Here is a 25648-nt window from a genome sequence, read left to right on the forward strand (position 1 = left end):
GTTCCTGCTCTGACCAAGGTGAACTCATCGCTCTGTGCCTACATACGAATCTAAGTTTATCAGGGAGCCATTATGACTTTGCATGCATAGAAATATACGAATGTGTGAGGATGCATGTGCTTTTCCACGCCGTTCCCTCCTGCAGCTCCGAGCAGGCGACAGAAGGTGAAAGGTTGGAGTGGTTGGACAGCAGCTGTTGCCCCGTCTCCCTTCTCCAGTGCAGTGCAGAGTTGGTTCTTTCCTTTTAGAAACTGAGGAGGGCACAGAAGCCCCCCACTGACCAATCAGAGGAGGGGAGCCCTGGACCAGCCGGCCAATGGCGAGACACGTCTGGGTATAAAGGCTTAAGTCCATCACCTGGAAGAGCTGGGCAACCCCTACACTTGGTGGACAGGATCTGATCCCGGGATCTGTTACCTCTTTCTTTTCTCCTAAGCAGGTAATAGAGACGAGCAACATGCCGCTTTTAAATTTTGCCCTTCTGGAATTCCTGAGGGAAATATTGTTATATGGACAAAAAAATTCTCCCGCACCAAAACTTGTCGAAACAAATTTACACTATGAAGGCAACCAAAAGTTTTCTTATCTCGGATTCCTGAGGTTTTGCATGTGTGATTTTTTTTTTCTGACATGGAGACAACTAGAATATAGTTTGATGGCTCTGCTGTTGGGGCACACTGTTGCATGAAAGACTGAGTTGCTGGACGCCGGCGGCGCCGGCCTGCTGAGCGGGCGGCGGTGTCGGGTCACTCATCACCTGTGACCATCTATCAGCCGGCGCTGACGCCAGCAGGACGGGCCGAGGTGTGTCTCTGAATAGTTCAGGACGGCTTGATTTAGGAATGGAACTTGTGGAGCCATCCGTGAGGCATGCGAACTTTGACCTTTCAGTGGAGCAGGGGTCATCACTCTGCCGCACCTCAACCAACTGACTTCACCTCGGCCCGAAGGAGAGAGACGGAGGCCGATAATCAGCAGTCGACCATGTACTGAAAGGCGAATCTGATAATCAGACTGATTCTGCAGCTGCAGCTTTGACAGTTTGATACTGGCATTTTGAAATATGCAATCGAAGTAATCGATCACAAATTTGTGAGTCTCAAAACTTATGCAACACGGAGGTGGCAGAAGAATTATACTGTACAACTGTTTTTTAATTAAATGTGAAAGTTTGTGGTGTACTCTCAGTTCATGATAATAATAATAATAATAATAATAATAATAATAATAATAATAATAATAATAATTAAAGGTGCGATTTTTAAATGCATTTTCCAGCATGTTGTTTTGGAGTTTCAAAGCATCTAAACTAAAAAATGTAATTGTTCTTCATGCAAAAGCTGAGCTGCAGCCTGCTGCATCAGGCAGTGTCTCAGGCATGGAGCTGGACAGACAGTCATTCATTACAATATGCTGTAACCCCCCCACAGCAGCTGCAGCAGGTGCAGCAGGTGGGAGGGCTGCATGGCGACAGGGGGGGGCACAGCCATCCTATTAATACCCCTCAGCGCCGGGGAGGACAGGTGGTCAGAGGGAGGCGGACGGCTCGGCTGGCAGGAAGAAGGAGAAAAGTGATTCAGACAGAATGAGAAGGTTTCTCCTTTATTCCAGGACAGTGATTGACCGTGCGCTTGAGAAAGTTGGAGAAACGCCAGATAAGAAATGTGGTATCATCTTGATTGGACATGAAGTGGGAATAATCAAAAATTATGATAATAATAAACTGTTTAGCCCAGCACATAAATTCTTTCTGACTTTTAATATTTTAAAAATATCTCAAATGCAATTTTTGTTGTTTTTTTTTAAAAACATCCTCTCTACCTTTTCTTATCTGCTCTTAGTTGGAGTAAGAACCGCAGCCATGGCGAAGAACTGCCACAACGACTACAAGATGAAGTTCAGCCTGGACGATGAGTACCCTGATCTGTCCCAGCACAACAACCACATGGCCAAGGTACGGCGCTTCGACAGTCAAACACACCGCCGCCCACCGAATGACAACCCCGGACGACGCCCGCGGACGGTCGCTGACTCACTCCGTCTGCTGCCGCTTTCCTCAGGTGCTGACCAAGGACATCTACGGCAAGCTGAGAGGAAAGTCCACTCCCAGCGGCTTCACCGTGGACGATGTCATCCAGACTGGTGTTGACAACCCCGGTGAGAAGGAGAGAGTCGTCGGCGCAGAAACACACTCCGGCATGCACACTGTTTGAGGGACATGGATCAAGAAGAAGAAAATCTGAACTAGAGCCAGGGAGCCACGAGACCTTCTCTACACATGAAAAATACAAAATTCATCCTCTAAAACAAGCAGTGGTTTCCACTTTAGGAGCTGTTTACATGTTGGGAGTTCTCATTATTTCATAAATCTGTTTCTTTCAAGAAGCACAAACATGAATATCATAGAGCATCTTCCACTAATTGCTACAAGTTTAAACTAAAACTAACGAGGGAATCAGTATTGACGCATTGTTTGATCCTTCGTCCATGTTCAATATGTGAAAGATAAGGAAATATGCTCCCCTGCCATCACTCATCGCCGTGTTGAAAAGGCCACCCAGAGCTGACCTTTCCGCCCCGCAGGTCACCCCTTCATCATGACCGTCGGCTGCGTGGCTGGTGACGAGGAGTCCTACGAGGCCTTCAAGGAGCTGCTGGACCCCATCATCTCCGACCGTCACGGTGGATACAAGCCCACCGACAAGCACAAGACCGACCTGAACTTCGAGAACCTGAAGGTGAAGAGATTCAGACGATGAAATGGGACAGGATGAGGGTTATTGTTACCACAGCCTCAGTATAACTCTGAGGCTGCCTGCTTGGTTCAAGTGAGGAGATTTTGATTCATTTCTGCATCAGCAGACTATCAATGTGTCGCGTTGCCTCCGTTCTTGTTCTCCGTCAGGGTGGTGACGACCTGGACCCCAACTACGTGCTGTCCAGCCGCGTCCGTACCGGCCGCAGCATCAAGGGATTCACCCTGCCCCCCCACAACAGCCGTGGCGAGCGCAGAGCCATTGAGAAGCTCTCCATTGAGGGTGAGCGGCGAGCTGAAGGGTGTGTCGTGGTTATCGGCGGAATGCGAGTCTGACTCCGTGCACTCTGACCCTCAGCCCTGTCCAGCCTGGACGGCGAGTTCAAGGGAAAGTACTACCCCCTGGACGGCATGACCGACGCTGAGCAGGAGCAGCTGATCGCCGATCACTTCCTGTTCGACAAGCCCGTCTCCCCCCTGCTGACCTGCGCCGGCATGGCCCGTGACTGGCCCGACGCCAGAGGCATCTGGTGAGACGACCAGCCGCTCAGAGTCCTGCGGTTCGGCCGCGGTGTCGTCACACACGGCTGACGTGGATCTTTCTGCTTCTGCAGGCACAACGACAACAAGACCTTCCTGGTGTGGGTGAACGAGGAGGATCACCTGCGCGTCATCTCCATGCAGAAGGGGGGCAACATGAAGGAGGTCTTCAAGCGCTTCTGCACCGGCCTGCAGAAGGTAAACCGGAGATGCGCACAGCGTCCGAGTGACGAGTCTTTAAAGACTGGGCATCAGGCTAAACCACTATCAGCACACTTTATAAAACGAACTTGACCTAATTTTTCACTCATTTTACTTTGAAAATTCTCTGATTGGCTTTTGCTGTTATAGAAAATGACCTTTTTTGTTGTCAAGCAGATTTTTGTACTTCTAAGATAGCCGATCAATCAGAGACAGGAGTTGCATCAACAAAGCAGCTAACCGTCCGTCTGCCTCCTCCCGCCAGATTGAGGAGATCTTCAAGAAGCACAACCACGGCTTCATGTGGAACGAGCACCTGGGCTACATCCTGACCTGCCCCTCCAACCTGGGCACCGGCCTGCGCGGCGGCGTGCACGTCAAGCTGCCCAAGCTCAGCACGCACGCCAAGTTCGAGGAGATCCTGACCAGGCTGCGTCTGCAGAAGCGCGGCACAGGTACCGAGGAGGCGGGGGGGAACCGGCGGGGTTTGAGGCCGCAGAGCGGACAGCTGCTGCCCTCAGGTAGAAATGGCCGCCCTCTGACCTGACCTCTGACCCCTCTCCCTGCAGGCGGTGTGGACACTGCCTCCGTGGGCGGCGTGTTCGACATCTCCAACGCCGACCGTCTGGGCTCCTCCGAGGTGTACCAGGTGCAGCTGGTGGTTGACGGAGTCAAGCTGATGGTGGAGATGGAGAAGAAGCTGGAGAAGGGCGAGTCCATCGACGGCATGATCCCCGCCCAGAAGTAAAGTGGACGGACCGGAGACTGTCTGTGTTTGTTTATTTTTTTTTATTTTATAAAAAAATGAACAGGTAGCCTGGATGTAAAGGTATTTTACTGGCTACTTTCCGCTCACCTCTTTCCGTCAAGAGACACTCCACTTTTCTTTCTTACTGACTTCTGTTGCTTTCCAACGCTCTGTAACTCCAAACGTCTTCTCGGTAACATCCTGGGATCAACCCATGCATGGTCTGGTCGTGGCTGTGCATGTGCACCAAAATTTAGGAAAAAAAAACAAAAAGAATTTTGGTTGTAAAATATATCTGGACTATTAAACAGTGCCCCATGTAACAATCAAACTCTGTGCCTTGTGTTTTACTTTGTGGTGACTTCACGGTGCCAGTGAACAAAACAGGACCTGGAATAAGACAGAGGTTCAAAGTCTTTATTTGTGTGTCACACTTTATTTTCTAGGAGACATGCAGGATTGCAGGTCGACCATCTCGGTAGTTTCAGCCCATAAGTTAAGTGTTTACTGATCACGGCGACGGCTTGGAACACGCTATACAACAGAAGTGTAGCCTTAAAGCACGGCCTACGAACCGCTTCTAGAGCACGACCTGGAAAACAGAGGGCCGGACGAGCCCTAACCAATCACAGCTTCACATTATCAGACAGCGGTGGACGTCAGACAAGCTGCCGCCAGGCGTCTCCGTCCTGGAGGTCGTTTCCCCGTGTCGGCGCTTCGGTGATCCGCCAGCAGAGACAAACGACAGCAGCCCGTCTGGAGGCGCTGGCGCAGCTCGTGTCGGACTCCGTTTAATTTAACTAGTTTTCTTTTTGCAACAAGCAGCTGATGAAAGAAAAGAAAAAAATCTGATTTCACAAAGGTCACTGAAGGTCACATTCCAACCACTGGGGTCTGATTGGCTAACAGTCATAAACCGCTCGCAGCAGCGCTTGGATCTGATTGGTCAACAGTCATGCACCTCTCAGCAGTGCTGCGGCCTGATTGGACGACAGACAGGAAGGGGCGGGCAACGTCTACAGTGTGCAAATTAAAAGCCGCAGAGGTAAAAAACATGAAAGCAAATGTAATACTGGAAAAAAAAAATTTATATTGACATCGTAAGACTGGAGTTCAGCTGAAATTTGGTACTTTTAACAGAAAAAAAATTTCATTTGAACCAAAAACGACTCGCATGGCGACACAAGCATCACATCTACCTGTGAACATGAAGTCTTCTCTGCTGGTTTCTACTACAAAAAGTCATTTTCCTGCGTGGAATCGGGTAATTCAGCGGTTCTCAGAGTGCGGCAGGATGACCCCGACTCATTTGTGGCTGAACTGAAGGTTTTTTGACATTTTTAGTTTTTCATGGAGGCCGTGAATAAAAAATATAATTTGCACTAAAGCTTAATAAAAGTGCATGTTTCAAGAGAAAATCTTTTTATGATTTTTATAGGGGAGGAAAAAAAATCATACATCGAGTGCCAAATTGTGGAGCCGTGGCCTGTAAATATTTAAATATAGTAATTCAACTTTCGATTCAAACAGTAATTACAAGCTATATCCGGTTCAATTACTTTTTTTACTGTAAGAATCTATGAAAGCTACTTTCCGAACTGGCTGCAGGGCTGTGGATGAAGTGTGTGAAGGTTTCATGTGTCGTGCAGACCACAGATGAGGCGTCGCTTCGACCTGCTGCGGCACCCGGGCCACACTTTGAGAACCAATGATGTAACAGAAGCAAAAGAGGCTGTCTAATTACTCTGAAAGGGCAAAAAAAATTAGCAAAAAAAACATTAAAAAAAAAAAAAAAAAATGACGTGAGAAAAACTATCAAAAAACCCTCCTGCCAGGACAGAAACTGGCTGCAAAGCAACGGGAAAGTGCTCAATATCAAAAACTAGAAATGAAAAAGCACAAAGAGCCCTGTTAGTCATAAATCACCACATATTCAAGTTTTGTCTCTTGGAGTTGCTGTATTGCACTTCGCTGAGGAGTCTGAGCTACAGTAACCGTGCCAGGTGGAAATGTTCATGGAGGAAAAGTCAAATAACTCCACTGGAAACGTGCCTTCAAATGGAAACACTGATTCTTTTTTTTTTTTTTTTTAAATCTTCTCTGGAAAAATGTGACAAGTTGCAGAAAAAAAGTCTAAAATATGCAGCTGTTCTCTCAGATGGGGCACAATGTGCCAGAAAAGGAAATTTTAAAAAATGGTCTAAATATAAAAAAAAACATGTCTGAATGTCATTCCTGTTCATAACAATTAAAAAACAAACTTATTTCCTGTTGCTACTTTAACAATTTAATCAAACAAAAATGAAAAAAAATGCTTTTAACTTTTTTGACCTTAGTTCATTTTTTGTAATGAATTTTTTTGTTTTGTAAAAACAATTTAGAAATAAAAAAACTTTTTAAAAAAAGTCACAGTTTTTAATAAGGTTTTTAAGCCACAGCAGCTTAAATCATAAAAAAAGAAGAAAAATCTGAATGAACACAAAGACAGACAATTGTTTGCTTGGTTTGTTTTTGAACTTTAGGCACATTTTGAGTCTGGTTATTTTATGATCATTAAAGACACAATTTAACAACTCATCACAAAAAATTAGAATGTCATAAAAAAGTTCACGTTTTTCTTAATTGTCGCTTAAATGAACCTTTAAACTTAAAAGTTTCTATCTTTTTATATTTTCTAATATCTCGTATGTGATAATAACATCCTGTGTTTAGAATAAAGGAACTCCTCATCGAAAGAAAATCTCTCACATGTTGAAACAATTTTTGATTTCGGTGAAGAATCAGCTAAAATTATTAATAAAACAAACAAGTCTCAAAATGTTCAAGTTTTTGTGTAATAAGTAAACTTAAATCATGACAATCTTTTAAATTTCATTTGTATTCTAATATTTTGAGATGCAGCTGTAAATTGAATTCTCTGGAATTTCAGAGCAAAGCTTTTCCAGACAAATTTCCTCCAAACACAAATTGAAAGTTCAGGACTGAGAGTTTATGTTCACTTCTTTCCTGAAAATAGGAAATTATTCCAAAAAAAAAAAAAACCTCAAAGGAAAAAGAAATTCATTACAAAACACTTAATTTTGAAAAATGTAGTTTAAGTTTCCAACTTTTTTAAATTGAATATTTGCGACGTTTTGTGATCAAGTTTTATCAAACCAGTGAAAATAGATTCCAGACCAAAATGTGTGTGACATGTGCAGAGGACATTCACTTCAGTTTTAGTGGATTAAAGTGTGTATTTGCCAGACGACACAGTGGCTTCATAACGACTGATCTTCATCGCTTTGTCTTTTAAAGAGAAATAAACGAAACCTGCTGAAGTGGCACCGAGACAAAGAGGAGGCGGGTTCAGGCTGAGCTGAAGCCTCCTGATTGGTGGAGAAACCTATCGACTGTGAGAAGAAGAAGAAAAAAATCCATTAGATCGAATCAGGAGGGGAGGGATTGTTTTTTTAACCCAGATGTTTTCAAAAAGAGAACAAAAACCGCAGCTTTTCTGTCACGCGTCTGCATTTCTGCATGTCTCCCTGGAGGTCGGAGGTCACGCCGCCCTCGCTTCGTAAATATGTGACGACCGCTGTCGAGAGTCCGCCCCGTTTCCGAAAGGGTGAAAGAAAAAAAAAAAAAAAAAAAGTACATTTCATCGCAAAATAAAAGAAACAATTAAAAACCTTTCTTTAAATAGCAGCTCTTCAAAAAGAGGAATGAGGACGAACGTGACACGACGGGAACGCCGGCAACCGCCGCACCGCCGGGACAAACTGAAGTCTGAGTGAGGTGGAAGTGGAGGTGGAGGCGTGAATTAAGCAGAGGTCACAGGTCACCGGCAGCTCCAAGGTCAAAGGTCACCGTCAGCCGTGCACCCGTTTGTCTGGCCGTGAGCGGCGGCACGAGGAGGAGAGGGTCCGTGTCGGGGGCGGGGCGCGGCTCGCTCCGCCCCGCCCCCGCCCGCCCTCAGAGCTCCAGCTCTTTGGACACTTTGGTGGCGATGTCTCTGAAGGCCAGCGGCGCCCCCCACAGGCGCTTGAAGCGCACGCCGCTGCTCTGGCCCAGCCCGCCGGGCAGCTGGCACACCTCGGCCTCGAAGGCCACGCGGGCGCCGGCGGCGCCGTGCGTGCAGGACAGCAGGAAGGGCCCCGCCAGGTGCACCTGGCAGCCGCAGCCCTGCGCCGCCTCGCGCAGCGCCAGCACCACCTCGGCCGGGTCGCGGGGGCTGCGCACCCTCACATCCCAGCCGCATCGGGGGGTCCGGGGCTCGGACGCTTTCTGATGCCCAGGTAGATGGCGACTGCAGGGAGGACGGGGGCAGAGGGGGACGGGGCGATGGAGGAGGATGACGTGGTGAACACATGAGTGTGAATGCATGAGGTGGTTCAGAGGGGAGGGGAGGGGGGAGCAGAAAGACACAATCAGTATCACACAATACTGCAATTTACAAACACACACACAAAAAAACACTAACAATATCTTATTATGAGATCCACAATGTATACATTTATGTGTGTGCGTGTGTGTGTGTGTGAGTGTGTAGGTAGATGTCATCAATTTGCTCTCTCAATGGAATTTCACAGCTGAAAGTTACATCTTCTACTACAAATGCTCAAAACATGATTTCTAACACAGACAGCGACACTGAGCTGCTGAGGGAGGACGGAACTCTCGACACTCTTGACCTCTACGTTCAGGGACCAGCTAGCACACACGGCACCGTCACCACGGCGCTCGCTAACGTTAGCCTGCCGTTACCTGCTGGATTTAACCACAGCCTGAGCTGGAGCAGCCGAGGCTGAGAGGAAATACACCACACTTTTAGAAACACAGTGGAAATCTCTGGAATAACATCAGCGTGATGGACCACAGCACAGCCCCATCAGTCCCGGCGTCCCTCAGGGGTCTGCTGTGGGCCCACTGCTGCTGCTAATCAATTCAACTCCCCATGTGAGCCACATTATCAGAATCAATGACAATAAATTACAAAGGCTGACTCGGTGGGAGCAAAACACATTTGAACCCAGATAAACACAGAATAACTTCAGAGTCAGATTTAAAGAAAAGGACATAAATAAATGAAAAACTATGGATTTTCTAATTTCAAGTCATAGTTATTTCATATAAAATTTATTATTATACAGTAATTTCCAGTTATTTTTTGAAATATGTCATCTTTTATATATCAATAAAATTCATATTTTGAAATGATCGGTCTTCATTTCGCTTTAGTTTGTAGTAATTTTCAATTACAAAGACTGTATTATTTTAATTCTGAATTATTTTCATTGCATCACAGCTTTCATCTACATTCTGATTGTTGATTGTTATATTTTATATTTTTTTAAATTTATATAGCTAATTTTTTATTATTATCATCTACTTAGTTCTATTATTACAAATCATTTCAGTCTTTCTGACTTTGTGATTCTGCTTTCATCTGTATTTTTTTGTACATGTTGAATTTCATCTATTTAAAACTATTTCAAGTTAATTTTGTGTTGATATTTTCTTTTTAATCATTTAAATTTTGACAGAACAAAATAAAAAAATACTCAAAATTCTAATACAATTTACATTTTCTGCAGGTGAGTAAGTATTTTTTGGATTTATTGGTATTTCTAAATTTTGCATTTTTTTATTTATTGTTTTTATCATTCTAATTTTACGACTTAATTCTTTGACTCAATTGTTTTTCAGTTATATTTATGGAAATTATACATTTCAGTATTTCTATACAATTCACATTTTTAGATAAATTTCACCTGTGACCTTTTTAACTGTTTAGCATTCATTTATTTTTTAAAATAATTTTGTAATTTTTTTGTGTGCTTACATTCTTTTGCTCATGCAGCAAAGAATCAAAACTACAGACGAATCCATGATTTAGATGAATACAGTTTGAGGGAAGCTTCATTTAAATAACCTGAGATGCTCCTGAAGAGTCTATCTTACAGAACTAATTCAATGAACCCGCCGTCACACTGTTTTGCTGCACAGCCCTGAATGCTTTTGCACATCCTCTTCTTCAGTCAGCTCCAGGAGACAGACTCATCATTTGCGGCCGTCAGAGAAGAAGAAATGAAAACAGTTTTCTCACCTTGTGACCGGAGATCTGCTGATTCTCTCAGGTTCGTCTGTGACCCTCAAGAAGAAGACAAAGGCATTTGTTAGGAATCAATCGGCCTGTTTCCACCCTCCTTCATCCTGCCCTGCTTCATTCGCTCCCCCACCCTAATATCCACCAATCACAACACAGGACAGTCAACCGAGTCACCGGTGGGTCATGTGAGACACCGAGATGTGGAGGTCAACCCACGGGACACGAGAGGCGGAGGTCAGGATGCACACAGAGATGAGAGACGCACAGATGTGCAGATCTGAGGGAGAAAAGCTCATTTCAGCCTCTGGCTGACCGGGATCCAGAGAACTGAGGGGGACCGGGGGGACCGGGGGGACCGAGGGGCCCGGACGCCATTACAACTAATGTTCCCTATCAAAAAAATACACACTTTATTTGTTTACCGTTTGTCCATCTAGCTTCCACTGTAAGACTACTTTTTTTCAAAATGTCTTCATAATACCAGTTACTTTTTAATGCATAAAATGTACGGACATCTATGTTCAAAACACATTTCTCTGGCAAAATAAAGTATCTGAACTCCATGATTTCAAAGAGAGAATACTGGGTGCACTCAGTAGATTACACACTGTAAATTGTTAATATGTGGGAAATGAAATGAATAAATTAATTGAATTAAAGACTCCAGAAAATAGACTGAAAAGCTCTCGTGAATTACAGGAATGTATTTGTGAGTTACGGTATCACTTTCACACTCTTAAATTTATAGCTTTAATAGATGATAAAATAACTTCAGAAAACTTTTCATTGGGCATGTTGCTATAATTTCTTCTTATTTATATTTTTAACAATCAATGCATAAATAGTACATAAAAAGTTAGAAATTGAGATATGTTGCTTCTTCGCCTCGGTCTGATTACCAATTTTAAATAAGGAAGAATGTTTCTATGCTTTATTTTTTTCCTTTTTTCAATTTTTCTTCCTTTTCCCCTGTTTCATCTCATTTCACTGCTTTCAGCTATTTGTTGATAATCAGCCTGGAATAAAAAAAAAGAGAAAACATTCTTTACATTAAATACTTCCTCTAGCCACCAGGGGGAGCTGCTGCTGTTTCTCTGTCCTCTCTCCTGGTTTCAGAAGCTGCAGGAGGCTCAGATGTTGGTAAAAAGCTGTAAATCCCCTTTTAAAAACTCTTTAAACTCAAAATGTGCTGCGGTGAAGAACCCTCTGAATACCTGCGCTGCGAGCTGCTCTTGAACGCATCACGCCGGTTTAAAACAGTGAGAGTTCAGACAATCCTCTCAGGGAATCAGCAGGAAACACCTCCGAGTTCAGGAACAGCCGTCCAGCGGACGGAGGGAACTCCTCGCATTAAAAGCACCACAGACTAGGTTTTAATAAAACATTTCTGATCCTGATGAGACGTTTTGAGGTGGTGGATCTGCAGGCTTGGTTCACGTTGGAAGCACAAAGTACAAATGTCTTTTCAGATTCCCCTCGAATGTTGTGTAGACTGTGGGAGGACTCAGGGAGAACATGCAAACTGCTCCCCGGGCGAGGCCAACGTGTGAGCAGCAGCAGAACAATCTGCCTCGTCTTCAGGGCGAGCGCCGCGCTCAGATCCCCGAGTCGGAGCGGGATTAATCCGGGTTACATCACTAATCCCGACTTAAAGCGGCCCGATGCCGTCAAGACGACGGCACGGCCAGAGGTTTCTAACTAGCAACTGCTGCTCCTGCCAAGGGCCGCGTGCTTCTAATGCTGCTGCCTCAAAGAAACGGGCTCATCTCGAACCTCAACACCAACCAGGACTTGTAGGATTTCATTCTGAACAGATGCTGGTCGTTTTCTGAAAAGTTTTCAGTCATTTTTCTCAAGTAGCGACATCCGTGGAAGGAAAGCAAGTGAAGAAACGGCCAAAGGCTCCATGATTCCATCCTCCTCAAGTTTAATTCTTCAGGCTAAAAATTGTTTCAATTGTATTACTGCAACAAATAAAGTCATGCACCTATCCTGTAGGTCTGTAGAGACCTGAAGAGAGAAGCATCTTTCATGATGCATCAACGACACCGACTAATTAAAACCTGAGAAAAAGATCAGAATCCTCCAAAAACCTTCAAACATGGAGGTTTACAGCTATTGATTAACCTTCCTCAAAGGAAGAGACTCCTCTTCTTCCTCCTCATTACTGGCCTTCATCTTCTAACCCCCTAACACACACACACACACACACAGACACACACAGACACACACTCTTTTCCTGTCTGCCACCTCTGATCTTCCAGCTCTGCTGCAGGACGCCTCACTTCTTCACAGCAGGAACAAACATATGGTGTTGATTACAGGACTCAGTTCAGACACAGTAAACACACCCACACCCACACACACACACACACACACACACTACATGCGTGTCACAGAACAGACCTCCATAGAAATCATCAAACCTCTGTAAAAAGCTAAAAGGCTTCATTCACCCAGTTTTCTATGTTTTATTTTGCTCCACTATGTGGAAGCAGGACTGATGGCGCTGCTCTACAGCCTCTAGTCAGCGCTACAGCCTGAAGCCGAGGCAGACAGACGGACGTTCAGGCAGACACACAGACAGACAGACAGACAGCCGGGCAGGCAGCTGCTGGTCAGAGTTTCACCAACACTAGCAGGCTGGAAGTCACATGAAAGCTGCTCCACAGAAAGAAACCCTCAAACTGAACGGGAGAACGGGAGTTCTGGAGTTCTGGAGCTCGTCTCTGGGAGGCCCAGACGCCTCCGAGTTGAACCCGAGGTGGGAGGGAGCAGCATCGCAGCAGCCGATGGTTTCGTCTGCGTTCCGTCACAGAACAGGAGATTACTCCCGCAGGATTACGTTTATCTGACAAGCCTTTTAAGGACACTTTAATATCTGGTTCATAAGTGTGAGCTGCTCAAACAGGAGGCACCGCCATCAATCCAATCACCGCTGCAGACGAAAACAAGCATTCATAGCTAATCCAACATTTTCAGAAGTTCCAGACGTTATTGCAGATTCCTGACTGATGCAAAATACAATTTTGATCCATTCATCCACTTATTCAGGCTTTTTTACAGTCTAATTATCTTTTAAATTTTCTACTTGGCTTTTCTAGAACAAAGTAAAGTGATTTTCACCTGTTACCAGGTCAGTTTTCACAACTAGTGTTGATCATCAGTAACGGTTTCCAGTTACTTTAACAGTTTATGCAGACAGACAGAAGCTACAGACTGCATTCACTTGTCTAGTTTTAACTGTCGTCTCCCTGATCAGGTGCACATAGCCTCACTTAATAAATTAAGTGATTATCGTCACTTTTCCATTCATTTATTTGAAAACGAGCCTTGAATTCAACTTGAAATTGATGTGCACAAATTCCCAGTGTTAAATTTCTATGAAATGCAGCTTGAAAAACAAACATCATTCTTAACCTTCACCATGTTTCTAAACCTTTAAAACAAACAAAATACATCAAGTCTAAAATCTTCAATAATATATTACATGCACACTGTCAGCAGGCTTTTATTTTGTTAGCTCTTCAGCTCGGGAACCACTGCCTTCACACAAACTGAACTGGTAAAAAACCTTGTAGCAGCATGTAGTTTGTCTCTGTCCGGAATGAGCTCCAGAAACCTGAATGCTTTAACAGTTTGGAACCGTCTGCAGGAAACAGGATGCGGAGACACAGAACTTGAAACGTCTGAATAAATTCCTTCCTGTGGAGCAGCTTCATCGAGTCATGAAACTCGGACCTGCAGCAGACAGCGAATGGGAGGGGAGGGGCGAGGGCGGGCATGGTGGAGGGGGGGCGGCAGGCAGGCAGACAGTCGGACGGACAGAAGCAGCCAGAAAACATGGGAAAGGAAGACTTACTAACTGTTTTTGTCCCCTGTGGGAGGGTGCAGCCCGACATGGACTTGTTTGAGCTCTGACGTTTAGAGGGGTCAAGAGTGACCCTAGGAGAGAGAGAGAGAGAGAGAGAGAGAGGGAGAGAGAGAGAGAGAGAGGAAGAAGAGAAGGAGGCGAAGAGAGCATGAGAGGAATGGAGGAAGAACAAAATAATCAGAGAGTCAGAGAGACATTCGATGAGAGAAGAGCCGGTGAACGAGGGAAGACAACAACAGAGAAGCAGAGGAGGGAGGAGGAGAGTAAAACAGTTCAGGAGGAAGGACAGAAAGAGCCAGAGAGGTTAAAGAATCCAACAAACAGACAGATAAAGCAACAATAAGCAGCCGAGAAGAACCGTCAGAAGACCGACAAGGAGTCCAGCTGAGCAGCAGACCCGGGTCCAGCTGGTCCGTCCAGAAACACACCCGGTCAGCCGCTGGCACTGCTCCCTGGATATTCTATAAACCCCCTTTCATAAAAGAACTACATGATTTTAAACTACAGCTGACGCACAAAGAAATGATTTCTTTTAATCAGAAACACTTTCGTCTATGACGATCATGTTTTTGTGTTTTGGGATTGGTTTTTTAATTCCAAATATCAGAATTTTTCTTTTTTTTTTTTTTTTGCTCCTAATTTTCACCTGCTTCAACATGTTTGTTTTTTTTTTTTTTTGCTGCTGACTTCTTCCATGTGACCACAAGGCTTACACCAGTAAGTCTGTTAACATTTATTGCACTTTTTACACCTATAAACATAATTTAGTGGCGTCCAGCTCAGGTCAGTTAATGATTCACGTTTAGGGCTCATACTGCTCTCAGATGTTTCAGCCTGATCGTACAAAACAAAGCTGGATACAGAAACGGTGATTATGAGACATAAAAATCTAAATCAACGCTGCAAAGCAGAACTAAACGATTTGAGTTATTTGACTTTCCATGTCCTGGTCTTAGTGTGTTTCTTTCTGTGGCTCTCTCCCTGCAGACTGAGACAGCGTCGGACCCGGGCCTGCTGGAGAGGAGGAGACCTGCCGGAGCCTGTGAAGCTCCGCCGTTAGAGGAGGGCTGGAAGGTTAGTACTGGTTAAGGAGGAGACGGTGAGAGGCAGCACTGTTAGCCCAACGAACGTCACATTGGTTCAAATTCTGCTGCTCTGTCTCGCTGCGAGCCGGTAAAGGCAGTCAGCCGCCGCCGCCTCGCTGGAACCGTTTCTCCATAAAAATCAAAACAGAACCGTTGTTATCTGTATTCCCAGCACCCCTCCCCCCCCCCCCCCCCCCCCCCCCTGCTCCCCCCGTCTCCCCTTACCTCCTGGTCAGCTTGGAGGTGAGCTTGCTCAGCAGGTTGGAGGTGGCCCGGGTGCGGGCGTGGGGCAGCGGGCCGGCGTCGTGCGACGGCGTCGGGGAGGCCGGGGGGGCGTGAGACGGGGGCCTGCGGTCCCTGATCTGCCCCCCGTGGAAGGTGCTCCTCACCGTGGAGCCCCGGGAGAGGCGGGAGGAGGGCGTGGAGGAGGACGAGGAGACGCCCGAGGCGCCGGCGATGCTGTGGGTGGAGGGGGAGGCGGGGGGGAGGCGGTGGGACAAGGAGCTGGAGCAGAGGGAGGAGAGAGACCAGGGAGATGAGGACGTTTCACAGAGCAGAAATCACACAGAACGGAATGAAAACACTCGATCTGTTTAATTCTGGAGTCTGCCGTCTCTCAGTGACTCAGAGGAGACTTTGCACCTTTATTAAAAATGAAAAAAAAAAACATATTAAAAGTTGAATGACTCAACTCCAGCATTTTTTTTTCTCCAATGAAAATACTAAGCGAATAAAATCCAAACCCCCCCCAAATAAAAAAAAAACAAAAACATAAGCAATCATTTGCTGCTTGTACTCCCGCTGGTTTTATGGTAACATGATGGGGAGACGAGACAGAGATTGCAGTTACTATTCAGATTATTGAAAAAAAAAAAATGAAATAACTTTTGGAAGCAAATAAAAAGAAACTCGTCTCCTAGTAAATAACCGACCGCATTCATTAATAGTGATATTCTCCCTAGAACGTTGTCTGAATGACGTGTGACATTAGCTGAGCTGCTGAGATGCTCCATAATCTGGATGTTAGAGGAGGAAGATGCTCACGAAACCTCTGCAGATTTCTGCTGTGAGCTCAGTTAACACATTTATTTCGATTACATGGATTTTATACTGGTTTTATTTATTTATCTTGGGCGGATCTGATTTATCATCCAGTTTTGAGAGACAGAAGGTCACTATTTAGGAATTTCAAAGCACTATTATCAAGAAGAATAAGATGTGATCATATTCTGAGCCACTGTTTGTCTCTTCACCTCACACTTTACCTACAACACACAAACACAGACTCACTCTCTCTCTCACACACACACACACACACACACACCTCTCCGCCCCTGACTCTGCGGATGGCTGGTGGCCTGAGGCTGCTTTTCATAACGCTCTAGATAACACCCACACAGGCTTCCAGTGGGGCAGAGCCATTAGACGGGTTAAGCTGAAGCGCAGCCGCTGCACAGCAAAATCATTTAACGTCAATGTGAACCGGCTGCCCACCGCGGGGGGGGGGCAAGGAGGAAGGGGTGGCGAGGTTTGAGAGAGAGGGAGGGGAGTGGACAGGAAGAAAAGGAGGCTGCAGCTCCGAATGTGAAAACATACTGAATTAGTCATAAAGGGACCGGCCTGTGTGGCTTTATTCATGTTTGTCATGAAGACGCTCCAGAATCTGGACGTTAGGCCACATCAGGTAATGAGAGGAAAACTATTAAAAAAATACATTTATGATGTGACAGAAGCGTAGCAGCTGAGATAAACCTCCATGAGAGGGATAACTGCTATTCAAGCTCCAGTCAACAGGAGTTTCATGGAATGGTAACTGAGCTCCTCTTCCATGGGGATGGGAGCTAAGCCCGGGCTAATCCTGATGTTTTCAGGTATGTTTGTGTCACTTTCAGTCCAACACGTCATGTTGCTTCAGAGGTCATTCAGAAGTTTCTCTGACAGACAAATCATGGTTTGATGGTTTTAGAAAGTACAATCCTGATCATCGAATGCATCACTGGTTTGTTTCCTACCTGCTTGTGTGTGTGTGTGAGTGTGAGTGTGAGTGTGTGTGTGTGTGTGTGTGTCTCCTGTGTTCTTCCACCGCTGTAGCGTTCATGTTTGATGGCAACGTGCAACTCCCCGTGTGTGCGTGCGTGCGTGCACGTGTTTGCCCCATCAGCCACTGTAGCATGGCATCGCATTGACAAGGCCTGTGAGGCAGGAGGAGGGTGGCACGGCGCCACTTCACCCTGCTGCCGCTCGCTCCCCTTCACCTCCGCTGCCTCTCTGCCCCACATCCCGCCATTTCAAAAACCTCACACTGCTGCGTTCAGAACCAGCAGCCACGGTGTTCCACAGGGCTCACTGCTCGGGCCCATTAGGTTACGTTATTTAGGGCAGAACTGAAAAGTCGTCTTATTCACTTTCATTTGTCCTCACAGGGTTGTTTTTTTTACTTAAATCCTAAAGAAAAGAATCCTAAGAATCCTAAAGAACTTAAAAGAAGGGGCCCGAACCACTAACTGGATTAAAACCCCTATGCAAAGGTAGAACATGCAAACTCCACACAAAGAGGAGGTTCTAACCAGGTAACCTGGTTCTTCTTCTTCTGATCTGATGCTCCTGTTTTGCGATGCCGTAGATTTTAACATCCTTTTCATTCTTATGTGCATTTTTAGTAGTTTTTCTCATTCTTGGAAGACGATGATCACATTGATGAGATTATATAATGTCTAATGTAGTAATAATAATAATAATAGAATAATTTCAAGAGGCAGATTGACAGAAAGCAGAATGTTAGTCAGAAACTGAGAAAGTGACCGAAGAAGGCAGGCGAGTGGGAAACAGAGTGTGACAGGGAAGGATGGAGGGGAGACGGCGCCTGTCGAGTCGAGCACACAAACCATCTGTCATAACAACAGACAGTTCACACTGCGCACACAAACACACACACACACACACACACACACACACACACACACACACACACACACACACACACACACACACACACACACACACACACTCACTTTAAGCTCTCTAATCTCCGTATGAAACAAACACTCGAAGCTCAGTGCGAAAGAGCACAAGCTGTACCGGAGGAACGGCCCTCTGCACTCCGACAGGAACATCTCAGCACATCTCCTCTCACAGTAAAAGACTGTATCTTTTTCTGCCTTTTATCCATGACGACATTGATATTTTTCTGAATGCTATCTCCGCTAAAAATGAACAAACAGGTGACGTGTTTGTCAAGATCACGTCCACAAAAACAACAATTCAACCAGTCACAGAAACTAAAACATTTTTGGGGACCAAAGAAAATAGAAAAATCACAGGGAGAACATGCAAACTCCACACAGGAAAGCACAGGCCCAGAAAGATCCCTGTGTTTTCTAATGGGAGGCAGGAGTGCAAACCACTACTCCACCACGCCACAATAAGGAGGAGAGCAGGGAGTGAAGAGTAAGGGCACCAATAACGAACCCTGAGGAACTCCACACCACACTTCTTCTGATGGGGATCAATGTAAACCAGACCAGAGACTGCACGCACGCACGCACGCACGCACACACACAGGAGCGCAGCTGACCTGTTCTCTTTGCCGTTTTGCAGAAGCGACTGTCTGTCCGAGCTGGACCGGTCCGTGCACACGTACGTGTTCCTCCGAGTCATGGCACTAGCAGGGATGTTATTCTAGAAAGTAAAAATAGAAAATAACCCCATAAATGACCTGAAACACACAAACATTCCTGTAGCTTATGGGTTGAAAATACATATTGACCCACATTGAACAGTCGAGACACGACAGCTGATTCAGTGCTTCCTTCTTCTTTTCTTTTTTTTCTCCTTTCTGGAGCATGTCGTAACAAATTTACATATCAATCACATGATCGTCTGCACTTCCAAATGTCTTGAATCTGTTCAGTTTGACTGGACGTTTCAGCTTTTCACAGTGAAGTTCACTGAAACCACTTGCCAGGTTTGTTTATTTTGGCGTTTCAGCGAAAATGTTTGATCATTATAACATGAGTTCTGCAGGGTGAAGCGGGTACGGCAGCATTCTGTCATGTTGCTACATCCTGTTAATGCTCTTTGTCACGGTGGGAACTTCAGCACGGGGGTGAAACGTGCGCTCACGTTTGTCTCCACTGACAGTCAGCAGCTGGACACCTGTTCCCTTTCTCACTAGTTTCTAATTCATTCATTTTCATGTGTTCATCAGGTTGTCCTGGCGAAAGCAGATTTAAAACCAGTCTAACATGATTTACTATCAAACACAATAAGAGCTTGAAAAACAGCCGCGATCTTTAAACTGTTTGTACACAGAGGTTTCTAAGCTGCTCCTGGAAGCCGCTGGGCTGAACATTAAAGAGTTAATCTCGGGTTAATCTCACTCCTGTCTTTATCTCATCACAGTATCCAGCAGCCCTCCTCCTCCTCACGATTAAACCTCGGTCTTGTCGTTCCTGCAGCACTGAAGCATGTTCAGTGTTCGATTTCCTCCGGCGAGTTGAAGACGCCGATGTTTCCAGTTTACATGTCGTCTCTGATAATCTGGCCTGGAGTTGATATAATCTGGTGAAATGAGATTAGGCGGACGGCCATCTGTACGGATCGGATAAACAGCTGACCGCGCTCCCACAATGCACCTCTCCCGACTCACCGTGGTGGAGTTGGCCTCCTTGCGGCGGTCCGGTATCTCGGCCTTGTTGGGGTTGTGGGCGGAGCTAACCATGGGGCTGGACGGCGTGGGGATGTTCCGGGAGCCCACCGCATTGGTGCTCGTCTTGCGGATGGACAGCCGCTCCTCTTTAAGCCCCACCCCCTCGCCGACGCCGCTGGGGCTCCGCTTGGGGTGCGTGGTCCCCGGAACGGCCGGGCCGCCTGGAAAAGGGGAACGGAGCCGTCAGACTGAAAACACACCGGCAGCAGGAGGAGTGTGTGTCTGCCGGTCCTCACAGAAGTCGGAGTGCCGCCGCTGGCGGTGGTAGGTGGAGGCGCTGCGCTGCGGCTTGTGGCCGGAGGACGAGGAGGAGGACGGCGCGCCCGAGGAGGAGGAGGAGGTGGAGTGTTTGCTCGTCCCGTTGGAGACGGCCCCCGGTCGGACCCGGGCCAGACTCAGACTGCTGGCGGAGCGGGACTCGCTGGCCTCCGTCTGGAAAGAGGCAAAAACACGACGACGGGGCGTGAAGTCACCGGAGCGGTTTGACATCCGGATAAACGGGAAGCAGAGTTCACTGATGAAGCAGTTTTTCCACTGAAACAAACTTCAATGACAGCATGAGACAAAGACAGACGGCGGCGGCACCTCGCTCTTGCGGCCCAGCAGCAGGTACGTGGCGGTGATCTCGTTGTACTTCTGACTGGACAGAGAGTCTCGGATCTCCTCCCTGTTGAATCCCATCCCCACCATCACATCTGGAACACAGAACCAGCGTCTCAGAACAATCAGCCTGCAGCAGTGCAGAGGAGGTGAAACATCGATTCAGGTTTAAGGGTTCTTTCTTTTGTTTCTTCTCACTTTTTCAGTCTCGTTTCTCTCCTGAGATGCTGGTTAATCTGCAGGATTGTTATTAAATGAGTGAGGATCGTGGTGAAGGGAGACGACTTGTCAACAATCCCTACACACTGCATTTAAACATAACCGTCACTATCGTTCGTCATGTTTTCATGTCTATGTCTGCTCTCTCTCTGTTATTTTACTTTTCCCTAGAGGTTGAATTTTAAAGCATTAACAGGTCACATCCTATAGACTTCCGATAGATTTCTTAATCAGACACCTCTCACTTAATGTGTGACCAATGGTGCTGAAATGCCTGATTAATTGAAATGGCCTATTTTATAAGTAGCAGTCTGAATTTACTAATTACTACAAATAAAAAGTAAGCAGTCGCAGGGGAAAGTAAATCTCTTCTCTTTCTCAACAGGGCTCCTGCTCTACTTGCATCTGATTTAGATTTCGGTGTTGCTGAGCAGACGTGGTCAAAGAGCCTGTGCGCGTGAAGTTATGCAGTTCTTTTAATTGTAAGGAGACAATATTGTTGATATCTTTATGGAAGAACTCCCACAGGAAGAGCATTCCTGGCTGCATTCGTACCGTTTTCTGACTCACAGTGTGAAAAACAGGATATTACCACTTGGTTTTAATGAGTTTAGTGAAATAGTAACATATCTGAATGTCAGCAGGACAGAGAGAGACAGCAGCTCTGGAGCTCATTGAAACTGTTCACACGAGGCTGAGCTGAGTCGTAAAATAGCGTTCTCATCCTGAGGCAGGATCATTACAGCCCGAGGCAGACTCTCACCGATGCGGCTGGCGTCGTTAAAGTCTTCTCCGGGCTCGATGTAGGGTTTCAGCTCCTCGCTGTCGTAGCCCACGTTGATCCACTTGTCCCTCATTATTTGCTGGAGAGAGAAAGAAGAACGACAAAAACAGAGTTACAACAGCTGAAGAGAGGAGTTTTAATGGTGAAAAGTGGCGACAGGCGCTGACCTCCAGCGAGCAGCGCTTGGTGGGGTTGAGCACCAGGAAGCGGCGAAGGATGCCCTCGCAGTCCGTGGACATGTAGAAGGGAACGCGGTATTTCCCCCGCAGAACTCGCTCCCGCAGCTCCTGAACGCAACACACACACACACACACACACACACACCGGAGAGTTAAAGCAGAGGGACGCCACGCCGTGGAAACACGAAGGGGATGGCTTTTATTGCTTTTATTGTCTCGGTCAGATCACCTAAAGAGGCGTTCAATCTGTTCAAAATAAAGTCTTTACAAGAAAACGGCTGAGAATAAAGAGCTTCCACTGATTCATGGTCCAATTCAGAGATTAAAAATCTTACATAGGTCCAAACATAAAAAAAATCTATACCATTTATTGATCTCATGAGGCTCCAGGTTTACTTCAGGACGTTTCCAGTCTTTACATCTGAAATCAGGATTCAAACCTTCCTGTTTATAAAGTCTTTAGAGGCGCTCAGGTGACTGTGGACACTTCTCAGTTCTGCTTCTGCATGTTTACACTGTTCAGTTCAGTGCCCTGAGCTATCTGTGAGCATCGCATGACATTAACTTTAAGAAGTCGACTGATGTTCAGCTTTCATGTGAAAGAACATTAATGAGGAGAACTGCGCTTGTTGTTGGCTTTAATGTTCTGCTGATTCATGCAGGCCGTCGTATCGCACCAGGGGTGTTCAACCTGCGGCTCTGGAGCCACATGTGGCTCACCAGTCCCTCTGCTTTTACAACATAAAACGCGACTGAACATTAAACTTATATTTAATATAGTTACACACACAGTACCATTCAAAATGATTCATCACGCACAGTTCACAAGGGATTCAATAAAAGGTTCAAGTAAAATTGGGAATAATAGCTAAAACCACAAGGAATGGGGGAACGAGTGATAGAATTTTAAAAAAGAAATGAAATGTCTAGAATTTCTGAAAGAAGAACATAAATATGATTGGAAAAAAGCGCCAAAACTGCTTAAAAGGAGGTAAAATGGCCGAAACAGTGAAAATTTCAAAATGATTAACAAAAAATATTTGAAAATAGGAGCAAAACTGTTAAAAATCATGCCAACTGTAGGTTCAATTTATTAAAATGTTGACTACTCTGAACCCTAACTTCGTAAATGCATCATAAGATATATTTTTTTTATGTGTATCAAAACCATATATGAAGCTTCCTGAGCTTCATATATGGTTTTGAGATTTGCCTCATTTTAAAGGTTAATATGCTTTATGGCTCCAGGACAACTTGACTTGGTGGAAAATCACAACAATGGCTCTTTTTGGTCATAAAGGTTGCAGAGCCCTGCTCTAGAATGACAAATCCATGATTAGCCAATAATATGCTATTAGAAAAAGTGCCCTGGTTTTCATTTGGGTCCTCTGATGAGAGACGGAACCTTGTGTGAGCTTCGCTTGCTCGCGTCTTTTCCTCCTCTGAGCAGGAAGTGTCTTCACCTTCAGGTTCTGGCCGTCGAAGGGCAGCGAGCCGCTGACCAGCGTGTAGAGGATGACGCCCAGGCTCCAGATGTCCACCTCCGGCCCGTCGTACTTCTTCCCCTGGAAGAGCTCGGGCGCGGCGTACGGCGGCGAGCCGCAGAACGTGTCCAGCTTGTTGCCCGCCGTGAACTCGTTGCTGAAGCCGAAGTCGGCGATCTTGATGTTGGAGTCGGCGTCCAGCAACAAGTTCTCCGCCTGCAGGGAACAAGTCGAGGAGAAGAGGGATTATCAGAGAAGATCTGAGAGGACGTGACTGGCTCGCCTCAGAAGTAAAAGGTGGGTTTATTTAAATCAACTGACCTTCAGGTCTCTGTGGACGATGTTCTTCTGGTGGCAGTAGTGCACAGCCGAGACAATCTGAGGGAAGAGAGACAGAGCGGCGTCAGGAAGGTGGAGGTCGATGCAGCAGCAGGTGGAGGCGCAGCAGGACTCCCACCTGTCTGAACTTGGCTCTGGCCTCCTTCTCCTTCATTCTGCCGTGAGCCACGAGGTAGTCGAACACTTCGCCTGCAACACAGACGGCGAGCAGCGGAACAGCCGGGTTAGCGGTCACCGGTTCTGCACGTCTCCCAGCTAACCCTCCTTGATCTGAAGTGTTTGTGTGCTCAGGTCGGCTGAAAAAAGCTCGGATTAGTTTGATTTTCTGTCTCAATGTGTCCCGTTTTAATGAATAAAACCTAACCTTGCGCAGACAGCGTTTTTAAACATTTTAACACCACTTCAAAGTTTCATGAACATTCTTCATGTGTTTTACACAAAATGCATTAACTGCGTTTTCCTTTGACTTTTGAAGATCTGTCATTTGTTCCCCTGAAATACATTAGTGATTTATTGTGCATATTGAGCATAAGAGAGGCTTTAATTATTCATCTCTTCCCAACAGAAACTGAATAATTAATGATCCTCACTAAATAAGCATTTTCAGTTAGTCTATCACACAGTTTTTGATTTTTAGCACTTTTCCTTTAAAATGCATGGAAAAGCATGAAAGTTCAGTCATTCATAATGTAAACGTAAATGATGCATGTTGATTGCAGCATTCCATCAATAGTGTATTGAACATTTGTTGTGAATCACATTTTTCTTCCATATTTAAAAATCTTACTTGTCATTTTGTCTTTTGCTACATGTAATATTTATTTATAAGCGTTTTGCACACATGCACATCGACATAACGACCAGCAGTCGCCTGTGAGGCTTTAATTGAGCTGTTCGAATTTCAAGTGTTTGCTAGCAGACGTGAGTTTTGGGCTTTTCTGCTTGAAACGAAACGTCTTTTAGATTCACGAGTTTAGAAGCAGGAGGACAGTAAAAACTGAGGACATTTCTTCTGCTCAGACTCAGCTTCATAAACTGCTAGAGTGTTATAAATGTGTGTGTGTGTGTGTGTGTGTGTGTGTGTGTGTGTGTGTGTGTGTGTGTGCTGACTGACACACAGTAAAGGTTTGTGTGTGTGTGTGTGTGTGGGAATATCTCTACCACAGTAATAAAAGTTTAGCAGGAGCCATAAAGCTCACGTCGTTCGTCACTCGGGGAAAATCTGACGCGTGAACTCAGACACACTCGGCTCGTGTGTGAGAATGTGGGTCACGAGAAAACGGATTCTAAACAAAACGTAAAATAAAGGGAAGAAGACGCCACTCAGCCACTCACCTCCGCTGGCGTACTCCATGATCAGGTACAGGGTCTTCTCCGTCTCTATCACCTCAAATAACTGGACTGGAACACACACACGCACACACAGAAACAGGTTCAGCATAGAACACACATGCACGCACACGCACACACACACTAGAGTCACTCACCGATGTTGGGATGGTTCAGAGTCTTCATGATTCGTACCTCTCGAAACAGCTGGAAAAGAGAGGAAAACATCAGAATTAATAAATAAATATAAAGAAAAAGATAATTAGAGAAGTTGAATTCAACCACAATGAATCCAACTTCTATTTATAAATGAGGAAAAAAACAATCAGACAAATATGTAAATTAAAGTAAAATATACTGGTGTGACAGAATAATTATATTAGAATTATTGTTAGTAGTAATAAAACATTGTTGAGGGAAAAAGAGCAGGAATACTGTAGTAACTGACGGTGAAGCTGTGATAGTTTAGATGTTTCAGCAGTTTATGTGATTGGAGGAGTTGATGGAGCAGCTGTAACATGTAGCACCACAGTCACAGCAGCGGTAGAATCCATTCATCCATCCATTCATCCATTCATCCAGCAATTCAGCTTCATTAATGACCTCAAAAAGTATGTATTAAAGTATGGTTTCAAAGCATATGAATTGAGAGACTTCCTGATTTACAGAATACAGCTGGTACAATCTAAAATACAGGTTAAAAAACAAGGAC

General features: G+C 45.5%; 2 protein-coding genes across 7 annotated transcripts in view; one reads left to right on the forward strand and one right to left on the reverse strand.

Moving 5' to 3' along the window:
- The first annotated feature begins 356 nt into the window (after positions 1–356).
- ckmb (creatine kinase, muscle b) lies at positions 357–4575 on the forward strand. Its single transcript, XM_030108287.1, has 9 exons — positions 357–439; positions 1842–1954; positions 2061–2157; positions 2584–2738; positions 2906–3038; positions 3114–3285; positions 3370–3493; positions 3762–3951; positions 4066–4575. The coding sequence occupies exons 2-9, from the start codon at positions 1862–1864 to the stop codon at positions 4242–4244; spliced, it is 1143 nt and encodes a 380-aa protein (XP_029964147.1). The 5' UTR covers positions 357–439; positions 1842–1861; the 3' UTR covers positions 4245–4575.
- Positions 4576–4664: 89 nt separating this feature from the next.
- The window catches only part of mark4b (MAP/microtubule affinity-regulating kinase 4b), a 50610-nt gene continuing 29626 nt past the window's right edge, over positions 4665–25648 (reverse strand). The window contains exons 4-18 of one of the 6 annotated variants that reach the window (XM_030108246.1): positions 25095–25143; positions 24943–25008; positions 23726–23796; positions 23590–23646; positions 23248–23484; positions 21773–21892; positions 21585–21684; positions 20588–20697; positions 20239–20434; positions 19943–20163; positions 18869–18972; positions 15520–15798; positions 14198–14280; positions 10333–10369; positions 4665–8532 (exon numbers count right to left, since the gene is read on the reverse strand). In XM_030108246.1, the coding sequence (XP_029964106.1) occupies positions 8199–8532; positions 10333–10369; positions 14198–14280; positions 15520–15798; positions 18869–18972; positions 19943–20163; positions 20239–20434; positions 20588–20697; positions 21585–21684; positions 21773–21892; positions 23248–23484; positions 23590–23646; positions 23726–23796; positions 24943–25008; positions 25095–25143 (2064 nt within the window). In that variant the 3' untranslated portion in view covers positions 4665–8198. The other 5 variants (XM_030108249.1, XM_030108250.1, XM_030108247.1 and 2 more) reach the window with 5 other exon arrangements.

This window comes from Salarias fasciatus, chromosome 14 (assembly GCF_902148845.1).
Source record: "Salarias fasciatus chromosome 14, fSalaFa1.1, whole genome shotgun sequence".
Taxonomy (NCBI): Eukaryota; Metazoa; Chordata; class Actinopteri; order Blenniiformes; family Blenniidae; genus Salarias; species Salarias fasciatus.

Coding starts and splice junctions, on each gene's coding strand:
- ckmb (XM_030108287.1), top strand. CDS start 1,862: ATGGCGAAGAACTGCCACAACGACTACAAGATGAAGTTCAGCCTGGAC. Junction 1,955..2,060: donor ACAACAACCACATGGCCAAG/GTACGGCGCTTC, acceptor CGCTTTCCTCAG/GTGCTGACCAAGGACATCTA. Junction 3,286..3,369: donor CCCGACGCCAGAGGCATCTG/GTGAGACGACCA, acceptor CTGCTTCTGCAG/GCACAACGACAACAAGACCT.